This window comes from Haliaeetus albicilla, chromosome 14 (genome assembly GCF_947461875.1).
Source record: "Haliaeetus albicilla chromosome 14, bHalAlb1.1, whole genome shotgun sequence".
Lineage (NCBI taxonomy): Eukaryota > Metazoa > Chordata > Aves > Accipitriformes > Accipitridae > Haliaeetus > Haliaeetus albicilla.
In genome coordinates, this window is record NC_091496.1 from 20,650,547 (window position 1) to 20,663,832 (window position 13,286).

Consider the following 13,286-nt stretch of genomic DNA (forward strand, 5'->3'; position numbering starts at 1 on the left):
CACCCGAGACTTAGGAGTCAGCTTTCAACAAAGCATGGTTTATTTGTTTTATTTTAAGAGCCCTCACTGTTGGAGCAGAGTCCTGTCACAGTACAGCTAATGAACCTGCACATGGAAGTATGCCTGTTTTGACAAAATTCCTAAACTACTGTTCTTAAATCAGCAAGACTTTAATTCAAGGGATAAACGAACACATTGATGTTGTAAATGCTAGAAACAAAACCAATACTTTATAAAGACAAACTTGGGTTTAGTCCCAATACTCCAATTTTGCATTTCTCAGCCCAGTACATTATGTCTCAAATGTTCAGCAAAGCCAAAACTATCTTTCTACCACAGAGCTTTCTGTCATTGCTCAAATCCCAGAAAAAAATTATTTCCACTGTTGAAATGCACAACTCAGATTAAGTGAAAGAAATCTGAAGAGATGCTACTGTTCTTTTAAATTAAGATATAGCTAACTGAAGTTCATGCTGAGTTTTTTAACTGCTGAAATAAAGATATTAAAAAAATCTTTGTTTTGCTCCAATTCTATTACTTATGAAAACATCACCTGAAACATCCCTGCTTTCTGATGTACCACTTCACCAGCCTCACCAGAACTAGAGCCATCTACCAGCCCTCCCAATCACCACTTAAAATACAAAACCATGGCATGTTAAATGCAAAGAGCAATTTCAGTTCTGTTGTTCATGCTTTATATTTGCACTCACATAACAAAAGCTCCTGCAAGAACTGCAAAAGACAGACTAATATAAAAATCACCTTAAGCAGAACTTCTTACAAAGTATAAATTCGTAAGAAAAAACAAGACTAAAACTCTTTGTCACATGCATTAATTCATTTTTGTTCAAACATAAACGCTTAGTATTACTAAATTTACAGGACACATATTTGATAGCATCATTGAACAGAAGGGCACTTTCATTTCAGGTTCCATGACTAAGAATACATTAGCCACCTAACTTATCATCATTTACTTGCTAACTTTTCTAAAAATTGTGCAAGGTACCAAATTCATCCAAGCCTTGATAAACACTACTGCATTTGCAAAAGGAAAAACGCAAATTTAGGAAAAACCTGCTGAAAAGTCACTCTGCCCCACAAGGAAAATAATTCGTGGAGGGTTTTTTTTGTACTACTTACATAGATCTTACGGTGCAAGTTTATACTAAATTTAGGTGAGACGAACAAGATACAAATCTTATATATGCAAATGTAATTTTCATTTTGGGGCTCTTAAAATGAGGAGAATAACTTCGGATTCCCTAATTACAAATACAGTTAACCTTGAGCTTGGCCATTTTTTTAATATGAAGGTCAACTACACATGCTATTCTAAATTCAGTGGTTAATTCTCAAAAGTACAGCAAACGACAACAATGGAACACTCAACGCGATTTGATCAAAAAAAAAGTTTCTGAGGACAAGACAGACCATTTACTAATTTCTCTAGGGAAGTTACTGCTTTTTTTTATGCAATTTCACAAAAGTACAATGTACATAATTTACAGTAATCCTCCGAGTATGGCCTTCAAGGAAAGCATACAAGAAATGCACAAAACCTGAAAGTCAGCATCTAAAAGCACTGGTTTAAAATTAAACATGTAATTAAGTAAAGGTTTCTCTCACTTGGATGCTTTGCTTACCTCTGGGGGGGGATATAAGGAGCAGATACCGTTGGCATAACTGTACAGGGTTCAACCACTGTTTTCTTGGCTTTTTTTGTCTTTTTTCTGACTTTTGATGTAGACCTAGCAGTTCTGACTGATCCTTCCTTTCTACAAACACCGTTTTTGATTTCAGCTTCTCCATAAATATTTAGAGGTCTCCGTGTGCAACCTGGTGGAGTATGTACATCGCAATAGGCAGTCTTTTTTACAGAGAATGTTGTCCCACTGCCAGTTAGTTCTTTCACAGGTTCCATTTTCATATACAGACCGGCCTTTTGAGCACACGTCACATGGAATGCAGTATAGCAGTTTGCTTTGTGGCACTGGATGCAGGCACCAACACCTTTCTGTTTACAGAGGTAGCATGTTAACTTCCATCTGGCTGGGGGAATGTTCCTGACACCATCAATTGGCTCAATAAAAACTGTATTGGCAAATCCAACTTCTGGAATCCACAAAGCACACACAACGTGTCCCCAACGATCATCATCAGTCTTTTTAAAGGCACCTCCCTTGTTTGGGCACAGCACACAGTCTACAGGCCGAGAACGGGACTGCAGACAGTGTCTGCAGAGCCACTGGCCCTCAGGTATATATGGCACCCCATAGCATTCCTGATGTACTGCTAAATTACACATATCACAAAACAGGATTACATTGCTGTTCTGACATTCACCATCCATGCATATACAACACACTGCATCTTCATCAATTAACGACTGATGATCACCCTGTTTTTGGTTCTCACAATAAGACTCTTTTTCAAACCTATCCATAAGGAATTCAAACATATTTTGTGAAACAACTGACACTCCATCACTCTTCCGCTTCTCATTTATTATTTCTAACCACGCATAATCTTCTTCATCCATGTCATACTCAACTTCGTTATCAAGTTCTTCTGCTGACTTCTCAATGAATTTGTAATAAACCGGAGGTCTCCGAGGAGCCGAAGGGGGACTGTATTCAACAATCCGTACTTTTGGTTCTGGAAGAGGAGTTGTTGTAGCAGGTATACCATGTGAGCTTGGAAGAGCTTCATTTTTCTTTTTCACTTTGTTATTTTTATGCCGTTTGCTTCTTAGACAAACTGGTGGTCTTTCACTATTTTCTTTATTGCTGTTGCATTCACTCATTTCCTGGGCTGTAAGATCATCTTCCAATATAATCTCTAAAGGATCAAAGATGCTGATCCTATGCAGGCGACCTTCAATTTCTATTTCAACCATTCTTTGAGCTTGAGCGTATGTCAAGGTTTCTCGTGTGGGGGAGTGCTTAATACTGCATGGGGAAGAAGAATGCCTTGCTGCCGATACTCGATGACATCTTCCTTTTCTCCTCATTTGGTAATGTTTACCTAAAATTAGAGGAACAGTTAATATTATGAACTCCAAACATTCATATTAAAATATTAGTTTTATTATAGCAAGAAAAAAACCTTTCAGTTCTATAGCCCCCAACCTATCTACTCAATTAGGGAAAAAAAAAAAAAAGCCTATCGCCCTTACTTAATAGGATTGCTCATGCCGTTTTGTACAAATTTAACCTAATGATAAACAGATCTCCTAAATAACAGCTTCTCCATGTAAACACAGCTATATAAAATCCTTGATACAAAAATCCTACAGAAGAGCTATCTGTAACACCTCTGCATGAGAAAAAAATGTTTCAGAAGTGCCACAGAAAAAAAAAAATTACACTTGTTACATTGTAAGAAAACCTTTTAATACAATACTTCCTAATACCTTAAGGGTGTTTGCAGTTTGAAATTTTTTTCAACAGCTACAGATTACTTTCTCCAGATCTTCCCCCAGAAGAACTAACATAATTGTGAAAGAACAAGTTTTCCCCACATTTTTTTACAGTGCAATTTGACATAGTCACGTTAACAACTCAATTACTACAGCTATACTTAAAGCTAGAAAACGATGCATACTTCCAAATTCGGCAAGTATGCAGTCTGACAGCCCTTTACTTTTATTTTTCTCAAGTCTCAGTAAGCCTATTATTCTTTACAAAATTATAAGAACACAATTGAACTCACAGTGCCCAATACAGCGCAGTATGGACTGCAACTAGGAAATATTTCACCTATACGGCAGATTTGACTTAAGAGTGAAAACATGCTCCCTGCATCTAAGTGTGCATGTACACACACCCTCCTCCCTCAACAGTTTCTTCAAGAGTTGTTCTCGAAGCAACTGGGGTGGATAAAAATCTCCCTGTCTTTAAATCCAATTCCAAGCTCTTTAACGTAATTTTGAAGTTTATAACTTACTGGAAAAAGATAATTCCACATACCATACATAGCTTTTTCCCACCACCATGAAGCACCATGACTAGGACAAGCATGCATTTTGATCACAAAATTTCTGATTAAAAGCTTCCATACTTAACGCCTTTTGACATTTTAATGTCGGTTTTGTGGGTTTTTTTTCCTTATGAGGGTTGAAAACATTATAAAACCAATGCATAAGGTCAAGTTTAAAAGTTCTACACCCCTCCTTCCTTCTTCCTAATAAATCATTAATAAACAGCAAAATTCAACCTCAGCTAAATAAAAAACTGCTCTTTAATCACTGGCTTAAAATATTATTAGGGCCTCACTGTTTTAATTCTGCACTTCAGGTCAGTGTTGTGTCTTAGTTAAAATAATGCAACGAGTGTTAGCATGTATTGCCAAAATAGCAGAGGAATATAGAGATCAAAACACAATTATTGTTAAAGACTAGTCTATCTATTTCAGTAAGAAAATAGCAAGGACTGGAACAATTACATAAACTACTCCGCATAGGCTGCCTTTTGCTTAGCTTATGATGCTAATCTCTAAAGGTGCACCTTCAAAGTACTGAAGGAACTCCTTTTACAGGAAGACTAAATAATTTAAGCAGCTAGCTTTAAAACTAGTTCTTGAGAAGGTCTGATCTATCTGCTCTCACAAACTGACCCTTGTTTTCCCAATCTAAGCTGGTTTTATTATTCATGCAAGAATTGTGTTGCTCATAGATCTTACTTTGACACAAATAATCCTTAACTCTTACTACTTGTTTTTACAGCATAAGCACAAAACCAGACAACAGTCAGTGTTTAATCATGACAGACCTCTGATCTGCTCTATATAAACAACAGATGAATAAAAAAGGCTCCACCTCTTCAAACAAGTTTGGAAGAAAAATTTGATAATTTAATTCTGTAAAACAACACTGGATTAAACCATACTGATTTCTTAACTGCAGAAAAAGTTTAAACCACTGATACTGCTACAGAAGGTCCAATAACTAGAAACAAAGGCATACGGATAATTTAACTGACTTAAAAGTTAGTTCCCAGTTTCACAACAGATTTTATAATTCAGAGACCAAAGATAATAGAATGGCCTTGATTTCTATTTATTATTATGAACAAATAATGAGGGATTCTTCAGCTAAAACACACTGATGTGTCAATGTACAGCAACCTACTACACATCAGAATGGTTTCATTTTATGGGGTGTTTTTTTTTAATATCTCACCAATCACCAATCTGCATCTTACCAATCAAGTCACCAATCAAGAAAAACAGATCATTTACATTATGTTTACCTCATATAATTGCACTCTAATTCTGTCTAGATGTAAAAGTCTGTATTTTTTTTTAAAATGTCCCTTCCTACATCTTAGCTGGTTGTGTACTTGTTCATAGTGGTTCATGAGGATAGTGATTGTTTTGAACAAAATACTGGGGGAGGGACGAGAGGTAGCCTTCAGAAATCAAAAAAACGTGCAACATGTCCACACTTCACTATCTAACCTAACCCAGTACCACAGAAAAACATATTAATGCTAGGTTTCCAAGCTCTCCACCCCCCTCTGTTCCCAACGTTCTTAAGCATGGCTGCAAGCAGGCAAGAAGAACAGGAAGAAAATATCCAAAAGTACAAGTGTTCTTGCTTTAAGATTTAGGACTACTGTCATAAAAGTCAAATAAAGTGTAAGAACCAGAATGATAAAAACCGACTGAGATAACATCTAAGTATCTTCCCTGTAATACTCAACTGTAAATAAAGCTACCTTAGAAAGCAAATTATAGTCACAATTAAACACAGAACGGATACCCTACAAATACAACACAATAAACACAGAATTGGAACTGGTAGTACTCTGGCCAAATTTCATAGAAACTTCGTGTGAACAACTTAAATGCTCCAGAAGCCAAAGCAGTGTTTTGTTTTGTTTCTCCAAAATTCTTCTGTTTGCAAATGCCCTACAAATATTCCAGATGAAGACTAGATTTCTGCATAGCAAATTCATGACTGGCAACTGGTTTGCTTTTCCTAGTTAATTATCAGGTATCTTTCTCCCCTCCCTCCGTAGTAGCCTATAGGTCGACAGGAACGAAGACCATGGCTCTAAGTTGGAAAAAACAATAAACTAAGACAGTTTCCGTCCAATATTAACAAAGATACCAGATTAACAGCAAAATGAAATTAATTAAATGTACTGCTGTTAGCACTTTCCTGCCTCTTGCAACAACTCAAAAGACCGCAGAAGATAAAACAGGAGAGTTACCCGCAGCTTTCTTCTCTTGGAATTCTATCAGCTGCGTGGGAAGAAAGTCACCAGCAGACACTTTCCCTCACCACAACAAAAGCACAGGAAAACAGCCGTTTGCGTGGAACGCACGGTATGAGGCAAAAATTACTTTTTATCAAGGTGCAGGACAGCTAAAACCAACAGGAAAAGTAAGATAACGTACGCTTTTTGATTACAAATTCCTTTTACAGTCTCTGCCCTAGTTACCTTCCTCCTCTTCAAATAAACTGCCTTTGGTCCCTGGATCCCCTGCTCAATGGAAAAGGGAATTCCATTCTCAATGGACACTTTCATGCAGACCATTAAAAAGAGAGAGACACAGGAATGCTCCTTACTCCCAGACAACGGGGGAGGGTAAGCAAACAGTGCTTACACGCATACGGGGCGGACGCCTCCCGCAACTTCAGCTGTGGAGCGGGAGCAACGCCCTCAGGGGGAGGCAAAGCACCGGGGTTCACGTAGCCCCGCCAACCGGCCCGGGGACGGCCGAGGGCGCGGGGGACCACCAGCGCCGCTCTCCCCCCGAGCGAGCCGGCGGCAGACCGCCGCCGCCCGCCCGGGACCACGCAGCCGTCCCGGCTCCCGCCGCCGCTCCCGCCGCCCCCTCGCCGGCTCCACCGCCCCGCGCGCGGGGCCGGCCCACGCCCGCGGGGCCGGCCCACGCCCGCGGGCCCGCCCTCGCCGGTTCTGCGCGAACACTTCCTGCCCACGCCCAGGGAGCCTCCAGCGCGCACACACACACCCCTCCGCGCCGATGGTTCCTGCCCGGCCCCGGCATTCCCCCCTCCCGGCCCCCGGGAGGATGGTTCCTGCCCAGGCCCATCATCTCCAACCCTTCCCCACAGTCACCTCCCTCCCCTCCGCGAAAATACTCGGCCCACAAATATGGCGGCTGACAAAACAGCTCGAGCGGCGCCCTCCCCCCGACCGCCGCGCTCGGCTCCCCCCCGCGCAGCGCTCCCCGCCCGGCCGCCTCTCCCCCCCCCCCCCCCCCTCCCCGCTGCCGTGCCCGGCCCGCCCTGCCCTTCCCCCCGCCGGCCCCCGTCTCGCCGCGGCGGGACCCGCCGACTCCCGGCCCCGCCGCACACCGCGCCCCCCCCCCCCCCCCCACCTCCGCCCGCCGGCCCCCGCGCCGCCCGCCCGGCTCCACTCACGCTGTGGGAGCCGCCGAAGCGCGGCTGACAGACCTCCCGCTCCGCCTCTGCGGCCGAACGCTGCGGCCGGTTTAATGGCGGAGGTCCCGCCGGTGCTGCCGCCCGGCCCCGCGTCCGGCAGCCGCGGGCGGGCGAGCGGGCGCTGAGAGGGCCGCGCTGCCCGCGGCGGCGACCCGGCGCTGGCTGCGGGGCTGCTGCTGCAGCCGGGCGCGGCGCATTCGTGAGGCGCGGCGCTGGTCGCCGTCCGGCTGCGGGCTCGGCGCTCAGCTCCCGGGGCTGAGAAGCTCCCCTCCCCCCTCGGCACAAACAATGCGGCTTCACCACAGCGCTGCGCCGACGGGGGGGAGGAGAGGGAGGGAGGGAGGGAGGGAAGGGACGTGAGGGCGCCAGGCACCGCCCAGCCCCGCCACCGCCGCCGCCGGGCGGGGCCTGCGCGCCGCCGCTCCCCCGCCCCCGGATGGCGGAGGGCCGCGCGGGGCCGGCCGGCCTGGCACCAGCCGGCACGGGGCGCTCCGGAGGGGCGGGGCGGGGCGGGGCGCGGCGCGCCTCGGGGGACAGGGCGGGAACGCGCTGCGCCGGCCGCCGCCTTCCCGCCCAGGGCCGGCCGGGCCCAGGCCCCCGGCGAGAAGGGCGAACGGAGGGGGGAAGGGGGGGCGAGGGGGAGGAGGGCGAAGGGGGCCGGGCCGGGCCGCGGCTTGTTACAAAACCGAGGCTCGAAACTACAAGCGAGCGGAATTTATTATTTCTCTGGGGGACGTCCGAGCTCCGGCGTCGTAGGTAGAAAATGCGCTCGAAAGTTAGCTCTCGCCTGGCCTCCGGGTCGGGCCGCTGCTTGTAAATTAAGTGATAACAGCCTTACGTTTCCACAAAGCAAAAGCAAGTTATTTCTGGCTCTCCCTGCAAAGGACACCCTTTGTTAGGTATTATTTTTAGACAGCCATTACAGCCACGTTCGAGATCGGGAGGATTTTACTGCAGTACATTCCTGCGAGGCAGCTGCACCCACATGCTTAAAAAACAACTTTTAGCTAGCCCAGCCCGAGACAAGCACTTGCCTTTGCCGATCACACAGAACAAGTCCTGCGTCTAGTAAAAAGCAGTCAGGAGTAGCTATGATTCTCTTTGCCCATCTCTAACAACCATCCACCGAGTAAAGCTTTCTTCAAAACGACTCCCCGATTCATTTTTACGTTTTCTCTACCACTTCTGCGTTCACTTGCCTCAGTCGGTAGTTGGCCCTACAATAAATTTATGACTAGGAAATCAGAAATAGCTTAACACCTGTCATTACTTGTAGAAAGTGAATTAAGGTCCGGAGAGCTGAAGTAACGTAACTTAGGCAATCCTGTAGAATAGGCAAAGTACTTTCCCACTCCTTTTTCCCCATCAGGGACCATCCAGCAGACCCATCTCTTAACAAAACAGAAGCTACTGAAACAGCTAACGTTTGTGCAGTGTACTTGGTGTAGAAATAGATTGTTAGGATCAGATAGGCCTGGTAACTTCAATTTCCAATATTAAAAAAAAAAAAAAGATTGTATGAACTGTAGAGGCCATCTGTTCATTTGTGTACTTGCCTGTGAGGAATTATTCTCTGGTTGTATTGCTTAAGTGATCCTACCATCAGTCTCAGAAGTCTTACAACATGCTGATGTAACTTAACGTTGTTCCACTGGAATTCAGCTTGTGATAGATATGAAAGAGGGAGCAGCATACTAAATCATGCACATTAGTGTGCAAAGTATAAAAATGACTAGAAATGATAAATGTTGTCAAGAAGCTAATAATATCATCTCATTTATGATAGAAAGCACGTTGTTTTATCTTTTAAGTGATAATCCACGTGTATCTGCCCTGCAGCTGTACAAATGCTTTATAACTGGAGACAAGTTTTCCACAGAGAGCTTGATGGTGTCCATACTCTCATGTGTCTAATGCACAACTAAGTCTGGCACTTCTCCAGTTCCTTTTTTCTGCCAGGTGGACTACAGCATTCCACAGCTGGACATCCCTTCAATAATGCAGCGTTCCTTACTGGTATTTGCATCATTTAACCATCTTTTTGTAGTTTAAACTCACACTTTATTCTCTCTAGTAAGCTCTACTTACATGACTTTTTCTTGAGATTCATCTTCCTGCTCTGCCTGCCCTGTGCAGAGGGCACATTTGGTAAGAACACTCCATCCATAAGGTGTAAGGTCTTAAACTTCATGCTGATAAAAACAGGAAGTGGCAGTTCCAAAATGGTTTCATTAAAAAGACAGCAAAAGCATCATTGATTCCCACAACCTATTGACAAAGGGCTCATAGCACAGCCTGAATCAATCACAACAGCGTGCTACGGTGCCAGAACCTGATCTCCTAACAGATTTGAAATGAAAAGCTTCTGATGCACGTTAGCCTAATGCAGAAAGGCCTCCCTGCTGCTCAGATTCTCTACAGAATTTCAAAGAACTGCTGAGCTTCATTTCCTGGTTCCCATATTGAAGACAGTGTCTCCACCTCAAATTACTAACACGCAGGCAGGGTTCATCAGTGTTCTAGACCCTCTCAATTATGCTCAGTAAGAAGGTACAAGGATTTTTCGCTATGGACTGTCCAGGCTCTGGCACAGAATGCATGTCGTTCCTTGATACGGTACTTCAGAGCAATGGCACAAAAATCAGGGCAGGCTCAACACATAGTTCAGTATTAGGAGCCTTACACTTTCAAATAATTTCTAATTGACCTTACAATCAGGATCCTCAACCCCTCCATGTTAGATGTTAGTATGTTAGCCCACATTATTTCAAAATGCAACAGTATGTAGTATTGTCTGGGGCATTTGACCAGTCCTCAGCACGCACTATAACCTCAAAGATCTGTTTCTCTTGCCTTTTCCATCTCACAATTGAGACTCGGTGCCTCTAAATAGTATTCTATCTTTGGACAAGGAGGAAACAATTCTACTGGGGTACTGTACAATTTCAAGCAAAAAATAACTGGCCCTCTGAACCACAGTTTGATGGCAACAGGACCCTCACCACCTTTTTTGGCACTAGCTCAACATGTGCATGGGGCTTCAGTCCCAGTCCATCAGAATCTTCACACCCCTACTTTGCAGCATCAAGTTTTTATTCAAGTTGCCACTGCTGACTCACCCCGCATGGAAGACTTCCACAGAAGGAGTATCTTCTGCCTACCAGCTTTCACCTGCACTAGTCAACAAATTCTCAAGGGAAACACTTCAAGAAGTAAGGGTCATGAAAACACACACAAGTGCTATTTATCTGCTTTGGTATCCTCCTCTTTCCTTGCAGAATCAAACTTCATGAGACACATTTCCACATTGCTGAAGTCTATCACCTACATAGTATCACCTTTGTTTTACTAATAAAGATCAACTCAGGCTTGTTGCAGCACTTAAATATCGGCAGTGGTGCTGATCTTCCCTGGATGGAACTCTGTATCCCTTTCCTGGTCTGAACAGCTGGCTGGTGAAGGGACAAGCAAGAGGCAGAGCTGGCTCCACACATTCTTTAGAACGTGTGAGAATCTTTCTATTTCAGGATAAGTTTTGGACTGCCATAGCATGTGTATGGGGGTCTTCTTCCTATCGTGATGACAAATCTGCCTAACCTTGCTAAGTTATGTGATGCCTCTGTATAATGCCTCAAGCCAATCTATCACTATAAACTTTATGTTTGGCTTCCCCACTATATGGTTTACACCTTCAGACTCAACTATGCATGATTAATATTCCCCTCCAGAATACTGTCTTGTAAGATACAACATTACTGTGGTCCTCTCATCCTGCAAAGGGATGCTTTTTAATCTCACTTACCTCATCAGTTGTGGTATATGGCACTGGTAAAGTACTTGCAGGCATGACTGTGCAAGGCTGGTTGTTCTCAAAAGAAAGGTTGTTCCCAAACCTCACAGAAGCCAGAACAGCATGCGCTGTGGAAAAGATGCTGCAACCCTATCAAAAGACATGTTACGGCAGTGTGCTGACAAACAAAACCACAACTGTTATCTTCAGTCTGTGAAGTGGTGTAGTGTCCCTCCACCTCTTCTGGCTGATCTTTGCAAACTACTATATTTAAAGACAAATCCACATATCACTGATCCATCTCCTAGCTATCATTGATACTTTGGCAGAAAGGCTGACTTCTTTTTCATATGAGACTGAGTGGGATATATGGTCCAAAGTCCCAGATGACAGTTCCAGAATGGGGATCAACCTTTTGGCTTCAAATGTGGAAGAAAACTGTTGGCCCTTTTTACCCCTACATGTTTACTGAATATATTCCTTGTTCCCAGGTTAGGAAGAATTGTCTGCATTTTCCTTTTCATTCCTCTGATCCTGAAGTTTTAGCCATATTATGACAAAAGGGTGAGTAAAGATGAAATAATATTGGTGTTCATCCATGTTCACCAACTGCTAAGGAATCAAAGTTTTTTGCTTCTTATGGCCTCACTAACTCTTACTTCCTGCACGTACCATCTTTCTCATCCTCAGAATTGAAGTGGTTCTCTATTTGTAAAATTGGTAAGAAGACCCTTTAGATATCCAGAACAGTTCATGTTGATCCAAATGAACAGTCTTCACCAAAACACAAGTTTTAAAACAGACTAGAGGCTGTGTCAATGCCTTTTATGGTACTGATAAAGACAGAGACCTTTTATCATCAGAGCTCCATCAGAATTCAAGCTACATCAGTGTGCTTCCTAAAAAACACTTCTGTGAGTTGCATCTGCTAAGCAGTCCTATGGAATGTTATCTATAAATAATACTTAAAGATCATTTGACAGAGTGGTCTTTAAGCTGTACAGCTGCTATACAAAGGCCCTTACCCATTTCCATTTAAGCATTTGTGGGAACTACTGCTTGGAGTCACCTACTACAGAAAGAGGTATGTAGACTGTCACTTGCAGACAGAAAGTTATCTTAAGCACTTCGCTGAGATACACAATTGACAGGGAAGCCTACTTCCTGCCTTACTTACCCTTCTACTATCTAGCTTGAATCCTTTAACATCATGTACCTTTGGGATTTTGCAGTTATAAGACGCTCTCTAACATATATCCTCATAACTGTTGCATGACGGAAGGTGAAGCTTGAGCTTACTCCTACAGACACTGCAAAGATAAAAAAAAAAGACAACAAAAACACGAACTTCAGTATTAGGATATACATGAAAGCATATGTAAACTACACTTCAACAAAACAAAACAAAAAACATCCCCAAATTACAAAATGCTGCAGCAAAAACACAAAGCTTGCCCATCTACTCGCCTGTAGGTCTTCTAAATAGCAAAACTACTATTAACTGGAGACTATTTTATCGAGTACAAACCTTTGGAGCAGAGTTACTTGCACTCTTATGTATAATGATACTGTTGTTTACAAAAGAGCAGACAGAGCCATAAACAAGGGAATAGTATTCCCCTTCTCTCCCGTCATTGCCTCTTTGGCATTAATTATTCAATTGCTAGCGTTTACAGTTTGGCACCTTTATTATGTTCTGCATAGTAACTCCACCTGCAAAGGTCTTTACGGGAAGGTATTCCTGCCAAATGGTAACTGCCATCAGAATAACCCTTTATAAACAAGTCACCGATTTTCTGTTTAGCTCCCTGAACTGCCTCCCTGCATGACCAGATGAAAATGATTGCCAGCGCACGGGAGGCAGCAGGAAAGTAAATCCAGGGTTTTTGAGTGCCCCTTCAACATCCCTAGTCATTAGCCATCATCAGCTTAGCTGGCGAAAGAAGCTGCATGTTTAGAATTGGAGTGTCTGTCAACTTACATAGCATAACTAACTGGCCTAAGTTATGGGCAAAGACAAAATGTCAGTGGTAATGAATAGGAATCAAAAAGCAAAACACTAAGTGCTATGTGAAA

The 13,286-nt window shown here is 43.6% G+C and overlaps 1 protein-coding gene across 16 annotated transcripts in view; it reads right to left on the minus strand.

The window, feature by feature from the left end:
- BRD1 (bromodomain containing 1) overlaps positions 1 to 13,286 on the minus strand; it is a 78,439-nt gene that overhangs the window by 58,196 nt on the left and 6,957 nt on the right. For 8 of the 16 annotated variants that reach the window (XM_069801915.1, XM_069801912.1, XM_069801925.1 and 5 more), the window contains 3 exons: positions 11,223 to 12,520; positions 9,509 to 9,612; positions 1,650 to 3,030 (listed from right to left, as the gene is read on the minus strand). In XM_069801915.1, the coding sequence (XP_069658016.1) occupies positions 1,650 to 3,030; positions 9,509 to 9,612; positions 11,223 to 11,227 (1,490 nt within the window). In that variant the 5' untranslated portion in view covers positions 11,228 to 12,520. Of the gene's footprint in view, positions 1 to 1,649; positions 3,031 to 7,399; positions 7,769 to 9,508; positions 9,613 to 11,222; positions 12,521 to 13,286 lie in introns of those variants that run through there. The other 8 variants (XM_069801916.1, XM_069801918.1, XM_069801917.1 and 5 more) reach the window with 5 other exon arrangements.